Source organism: Hermetia illucens, chromosome 6 (genome assembly GCF_905115235.1).
Source record: "Hermetia illucens chromosome 6, iHerIll2.2.curated.20191125, whole genome shotgun sequence".
In the NCBI taxonomy this organism is placed as follows: Eukaryota; Metazoa; Arthropoda; class Insecta; order Diptera; family Stratiomyidae; genus Hermetia; species Hermetia illucens.
The window spans coordinates 64778113-64785308 of record NC_051854.1 but is presented as its reverse complement, the minus strand read 5'-3'; the positions used below and the strand labels follow the sequence as shown (position 1 = coordinate 64785308).

Below are 7196 nucleotides of genomic sequence, written 5' to 3'. Positions count from 1 at the left end.
ACCTTGTCACCATTGCTGGGAGGTCAGTGTATAGTTCTCTGTATAAAAGATAGTTATTGTGCTTCGAGCGGTCCAAGTGAGTCCTTTTCTGTATACGTTCGCTTACTAGTAAAAAGTCGATAGAATAAAGCAAAATAGTGCGAAGTTGAAATGTCCTTGAAAAATCCAAAGAGGTTAATCAGTCCGGAAAACAAAATTGAAAGTATCCGGGCTTTCGGAGTGGTTTATTTTACTTTGAAGTTACAAGGAATGTTTATAATCGAGGACTATTGCTTTCGACACAAAATACACGTTGTTAGTAATTATATTCTCACTAATATTTTTTACAACTCCTCATACATCATCGAGCTGTTTTTCATAAACAATCTGGGGCAGTTATTGGACAATGTTCCTATGAACATTTGTGCGACTGGCTGCTCCATCAAATTCTTTGTAATTCTGAGGCTAAGACCCAGCCTCATTGAAATCAATAAACAACTAAAAAGTTTGGATAGTCAACCTATGACGGACAAGCAAAAGGATAAACTAAGAAGGGTGTTCAACTTCTGCAGGTTGATTTCACTGAGTGGTATCATGTTTTATGTCGGGGGAAATTTAACGTATGCCCTTGCTGCGGGACTTTCGCACCGTACTAAACTTGGATTCGATACTTGGTTCCCATATGATTGGAGGAAGAACGCTTTTCTGTATTGGGGGTCATTGTTTATGCAGACCATATTTCAGATACAATTCGCGCTGGAACAGATGGCAAATGATTTTATTGGGGCTTTGTATCTTTGTGTATTGAGTGCTCATCTGCAGATAATAATGGAACGGTTTGCAAATATTCACTATGATCCACAAAAAACGGAGGACGAAAGCTTCCAAGATTTTATACAGTGTCTTGAGGATCACCGGATAGTAATGAAGTATGTTTTGATCAGATGATGTTTTTGTCCTAGTTTGATGAGCATTTTTGCAACAGAGTAATATATATAATAATATTTGTGTTCCTATTTGTCTTTACAGTATCTTCAAACTAATACAGGATAGTATTTCTTATACTATTTTCATTCAATTTATTATATCCATTCTCGTTTTTTCAACCTCGGGTCTGATATATCTGAGATTCTCACTGTCGTTAATCGAAACTGCAGCTGTGTTTATATTCATGGTAGCGGAAATTGTAGAAATTTTTCCATCCTGTTACTATTCGAATAAGTTTATGGAAAAAACAGACCAAATGGTCTTTATGTTGTACTCGTCAAACTGGATGGACTTATCACCAAGATTCCGGAAACATCTTATTATATTCATGCAGATGGCGCAGGAGAAGAAAATTATATTGGCTGGAAAACAAATACCAATAACCTTGGCTACTTTTATGTCGGTAAGTGAAGATATTAGCTTGGCGCTTATTTCTTTTTTTTAACACTCTATCGGTGCTTTGCGTAGGTTTGTTAGACAATTTGTTGCAGAAGTTATTGAACATAAAACCTTTACAGCTTAACAGTGTGCGCTGCAAGGCTCTTAACGAATTCGTGCAACATAATTACAAATGTGATATTTCTCCTTCGATGATGGCAGCTAAATTCAAGCCGTGGGGTCTTTCCATCATGATATTCCCTATTCAACGAATTTCAATGTCTCTTACGTTGAGTGAATCCTCCTAAAGGAGGCCAGTTGAAATTGCTGCCTTTCGGCGAAGATGGCAGTTGCTAGTGTAAGTCTGTCCAATAGAATGAGGAAAATAATATTCACAATTCAAACAGTTCTGCGCACACGTGAGTATGGCGCTAAAAATTACACTTGTACTGCGTTCTGCTAAATCGCGTTCCCACAAATGCCTACGAATAGTTTCTACGCTTGCCCCCACTTCCAATTCACTTTTCATTTGGTTGTCGGTGCGAAAGAATTTTCCTAGTATCTGATTACATGCTCAATGAATTTAGCATTGTGGCACGTTGCACAGGTATTTTGAATTGCGATTTATATTTTAATGAATTACGAATTTTCCTCGATGGACAGTCAACACTACTTTAAATTGATATTCATCATCATCAACGGCGCAACAACCGGTATCCTAAAAGCTGTCCGGCGTTCTGATCTACGTCATCCGCTCTATCTCAGGCAGGGTCTGCCTCGTCTTCTTTTTCTACCATAGATATTGGCCTTATAGACTTTCCGGGCTGGATCATCCTCACCCATACGGATTAAGTGACTCGCCCACCGCAACCTGTTGACCCGGATTTTATCCACGACCAGACGGACATGGTATTGCTCATAGATTTCGTCTTTATGTAGGCTATGGAATCGTTCATCCTCATGTAGGGGACCAATAATTTTTCGGACGATTCTTCTCTCGAACGCGGCCAGGAGTACGCAGTTTTTTTGCTAAGAACCCAAGTCTCCGAGGAATATATAAGGACTGGCAAGATCATAGCCTTGTACAGTAAGAGCTTTGACCCTATGGTGAGGTGTTTCGAATGAAGCAGTTTTTGTAAGCTGAAACAGGCTCTGTTGGCTGCCAACAACCGTGCGAGGATTTAACCGTCATCGCTGTTATCGGTTGTGATTTTCGACACTAGATAGGAGAAATTTTCAATGGTCTCAAAATTATAGCCTCTTGTCTTCATTGTTTTCGTTTGACCGGTGCGATTCAATGTTGTTCGTTCTTTTGTTTTTAGCACTGACGTTGCCACCATGTACTTCGTCTTGCCTTCATTAATGTGCAGTCTAAGATCTCGCGCCGCCTGCTCGATCTGGATGGGGGTTGTTTTTCCCGTGATGTTAATATCGTCAGCGTAAGCCAGTAGTTGGGTGGACTTGAAGAAGATGATGCTTCTCGAATCACTTTCTCCAGGGCCAGGTTGAAAAGGATGCATGATCGGGGATCCCCTTGTCGTAGACCGTTGTTGACGTCAAATGTACATTGGTCAGGGTCAACCTAATCAGTCTTATCAATTTCGTCGGAATACCGAATTCTCCCATGGCCTTGTACACTTTTACTCTGGCTATGCTGTCATTGTGGGCTTTAAAGTCGATGAAAAGATGGTGCAGCTGATGTCCATATTTCAATAGTTTTTCCATCACTTGCCGCACAGAGAAAATCTGATCTGTTGTTGATTTGCCTAGAGTGAAGCCTCTTTGGTATGGTCCAATGATGTTGTGTGCATATGGGGCTATCCGGCCTAGCAAGATAGTGGAGAATATCTTATAGATGGTACTCAGCAACGTGATACCTTCATAATTGCTGCACTGCGTGATATCCCCCTTTTTATGTATAAGACAGATAATGCCTCTTTGCCAGTCGTATTTGTCCGTCGTTTTTAGTTGGCGGGACCTCCAACTCGCCGATATATTGGTTGTTGAGCAGTTCATCAAAATACTCAACCCATCCCTCTAATATGCCCATTCCGTCGGAAATCCGATCTTCCTCTTTGTCTCGGTAGGATGAGCATCGAAGTGAATAGGGCTTCATCCTGCCGACTTGTTGGTAGAACTTCCGCGCCTGGTGCGGTTGCTCCCTGTATTTTTCTAGTTCACAGATTTGTTGGTTCTCCCAGGCTTTCTTTTTCCATCTGTGAAGTCGCTTCTCCGATCGCCGGAGTCCGTGATAAGTCACTGCGTGTTCCCCCATTCTTTGACAGTGCAAAATTACTCGGTATGCAGAATTCTTCCGTTCCGTTGCTAACTTACATTCATCGTCAAACCAGCCGCTCCGACTTTTCTTGCAGCTGGGGCCAAGTATGTTTGTGGCCGTATTATTGCTAACGTTCTTCGGGTGATTGTGAAGATCATTTGTTGATACTTCATCTCCAGGACATATGTTAGATAACGTTATTGCCTATCCATTTCCCCTTTATAGGTGTTACGGAGGGCTGTCTTGTGAATGGTTTCAGTATTTATTCTGACTTGATTATCAGAGGGGATTCTGGGTGGTGCTGTAATTCGAGCTCAGAGCACTATGCCAACGAGATAGTGGTCCGAGTTTATATTGGCCCCCTATATGTTCTGATATTCATCAAGGCTGAGAGGCGGCGTTGCCAGTTAAACTTTTTATATTTTCAAAAACGTTTGTTCCGCCTTATACTATGCACATACATTACTGATGAACACCATCATATACTCATTTAGTATTTAAAGAATCAGCATCATATTTATCATCTTTCTCTTAAATATATCTTTTACTTTTTTTTCGTCATTGCACAGGTAATGAAGGCTATGTATACAATGTTGATGATCTTGAGCTCATTAGAGTAAATAGTAAGGATGACGTCTTTTATAAAAAAGGATAAGGTTTGAATTGAAGTAACTGCTTATGTAGAAATTGTAGAAATATATAGTTGCACTCTATATTAGGTGTACTCAATAAATCTGGATAAAGAAATAAAAACTATCATCATTCAGTGAATATAAAGTTGGTGATGATAACCATCATAAAGAGTTTTTCATTTCATTCTACACAGTCTTAGTTTTCATTGGGTCTGTGTTTCAGTTTCCATTATCATCACACTTAATGCTAGGTTATGTAAGTTTTTAGTCTACAGTGGGAGATAGCATAAATATAAAAACGAATATCCTCATGGATGTCCTCATGGATTGGGGATCGAATAAGAATCAGGGGTACTATCTCTTCCATTCCAAAATTGTTCTTTTTGGCACGGGTTTTTTCCAACACTTTGGGTCCGATGCGAAATGTTTAACCTTTCACAGGCAGTCGAGCCGATAATTTTTCTCTCTCTTCCGTTTTCGCCTGTCTAGCTATTGGCTTTTTTTCGGCTTCGGTTGTCTCTAGTCCCATCCTCTTGCAGATAATTGTCAAGGGCCCCGCTTACATATTTGAACTAGTTAACGCAGTAATGTATAATAGCGGGCTCTTTGAGTTGGGGCCTAAAAAGCAGCCAAAATGTTCTATGTCGTAAAAGGCGACTATAAGGCATAGAGATTTGTGGGTTCACAACCTGAAGATTTTGTATTATTACCGCTTTCGAAACGACTTTTCATCATCATCATCAACGATACAACAACCGGTATCCGGTCTAGGCCTGCCTTAATAAGGGACTCCAGACATCCCGGTTTTGCGCCGAAGTCCACCAATTGGATATCCCTAAAAGCTGTCTGGTATCTTGGCCTACGCCATCGCTCCATTTCAGGCAGGGTCTCGTCTTCTTTTTCTATGATAGATATTGCCCTTATAGACTTTCCGGGCTGGATCACCCACATCCATACGGATTAAATGACCCGCCCACCATAACCTATTGAGACGGATTTTATCGTGTGCGGTTTGATGTTGTTGATTGGTTGGTTTTCGGTGCTGACGTTGCCATCATCCACTTTGCCTTGCTTTCATTGATGTGCAGCTCAAGATCTCGCGCCGATGGCCGCCTGCTCGATCAGGGATGAAGGCAGTTTGTATGTCTCGGGTCGCTCTTCCCATGATGCTGATATCGTCAGCATAGGCTAGTAGTTGGGTGGACTTAAAGAGGATCGTACCTCTTGCATTTACCTCAGCATCACGGATCACTTTCTCGAGGGCCAGGTTAAAGAGGACATAGACCGTTGTATATGTCGAATGGTTTTGAGAGTAATCCTGTTGTTTTTATTTGGTCTCCTCGCACATTGGTCAGGGTCAGCCTAGTCAGTCTTATTAGTTTCGTCGGGATACCGAATTCCCTCATGGCTGTGTACAGTTTTACGCTGGCTGTGCTATCATATGGGGCTTTAAAGTCGATGAAGAGGTGGTGCAAATGATGTCCATATTCCAACAGTTTTGCATCGATTGCCGCAGAGAGAATCTGATCTGCTGCTGATTTGCCTGTAGTAAAGCCTCTTTGGTATGGGCCAATGATGTTGTGGGCGCATGGGGCTATCCGGCTTAGCAAGATAGTGGGAAATATCTTATAGATGGTACTCAGTAACGTGATTTCTCTATAATTGTGTAATATCTCCCTTTTTATTAATGAGACAGATAATGCCTCTGTGCCAGTCGTCAGGTATTGATTCTCTGTCCCATACCTTGAGCACAAGTTTGGTGTAATTGGTCGCCTCTATATTTAACCATTTCGGCTGTAATTCCACCGGCTTCTGGCGACTTATAATTTGTAAGCCGATGAATTGCACGGACTGCTTCTTCTATACGTGGTGGTGGCATTATTTGTCCGCCGTCTTCAGTAGGCGGGACTTCCAACTCGCCGATGTTTTCAACACCAAGATGAAGCTGAGAGTGATTTTTGCTAGTGTTTTTTCTGTGTTGCTATATGTTAGTGGCACATGGAAAGTGAACTCTACTCTTACTCAATAGCTCCAAGCCTTCATCAATACCTCTCTTCGTCATATCATCGGAGTACCCTGGCCTGATACTATAACAAACGCATAATTAAATTAGAGGTAAAGCGCGCGGCCCCTTATGGATTTGTTAATTTAAGTGTCAAGGTTGTAACTTGAGAGGTAACTAGCATATGCTACGTCGCGTCGGTACCAAAGAAGTGTTTCCTCATTGTATTCATGATTTATTACAATTATAACGCCTAAAATAAAATGCCCAGGTACTTACGAATCATCATATATTTAGTGCAGGGCCTTTATAAAGTGGTCGAAGTCTTTCTAGTGAAAAGATAGTAACGAGTGCACCCGTTAAACTTATCGTCGTAATTAGGAATGGCCGTTATTATTACGTCATTCAAAGCGAACCGAATTTTTGGCAAATTTCATATAAAACAATATATGAATCTTATTCTTAGGTCGAAAAGCGAAAAGTGACGCATTTAAACATTTATATCAGGAGTTGGGCAGTTGTGATTCCCTGAAAATGCAATAAATTACATTGTTGTATGTTGAGGTTAAGGGGGGTCTCCATACACATAAAATTTTGGTTCAAAATTTTTTTCACCGATATGGTCATGTGGAGTATCAAATGAAAGGTAGGGGTAATTTCCGATAACGGGCCCTTGCAATAATTGAGCCATGCCATTACTTTTGGAATATTGGATAGCTCTGATGGATGCTCCACTGGGAACTTCCTCTGCACCATAGCATCTTTTTATCTCTCTGTTGACTTTTTATGGTTAGTTTAGCAGATGTGGAGTCGCCATCACATAGGTCGTTAACCAAATTAGCCTGAAAGTCTTTTGAGACTACCATGCAGGAGCGGGGTCGATCACTTCCATTGGCATACAACAGATTAGCTTGTTGGAAGTTTAGGCCCCTGAGTACCC

General features: G+C 41.1%; 1 protein-coding gene across 4 annotated transcripts; it reads left to right on the top strand.

The window, feature by feature from the left end:
- The first annotated feature begins 70 nt into the window (after positions 1-70).
- Positions 71-4400, top strand: LOC119659863 (odorant receptor 33a-like). 4 transcript variants are annotated; one of them, XM_038068175.1, is made up of 4 exons: positions 71-294; positions 724-908; positions 1009-1369; positions 4192-4328. In XM_038068175.1, exons 1-4 carry the CDS (start codon positions 151-153, stop codon positions 4240-4242), a joined length of 741 nt encoding a protein of 246 aa, XP_037924103.1. In that variant the 5' UTR covers positions 71-150; the 3' UTR covers positions 4243-4328. The 4 variants fall into 4 exon arrangements, with proteins under 4 accessions (XP_037924103.1, XP_037924101.1, XP_037924100.1 ...); XM_038068173.1 differs by having other exon boundaries at positions 376-908; XM_038068174.1 differs by having other exon boundaries at positions 183-294; positions 552-908.
- The last annotated feature ends 2796 nt before the right edge of the window (positions 4401-7196 follow it).

Coding starts and splice junctions, on each gene's coding strand:
- LOC119659863 (XM_038068172.1), top strand. CDS start 151: ATGTCCTTGAAAAATCCAAAGAGGTTAATCAGTCCGGAAAACAAAATT. Junction 909..1,008: donor GATCACCGGATAGTAATGAA/GTATGTTTTGAT, acceptor TTGTCTTTACAG/TATCTTCAAACTAATACAGG. Junction 1,370..4,191: donor CCTTGGCTACTTTTATGTCG/GTAAGTGAAGAT, acceptor GTCATTGCACAG/GTAATGAAGGCTATGTATAC.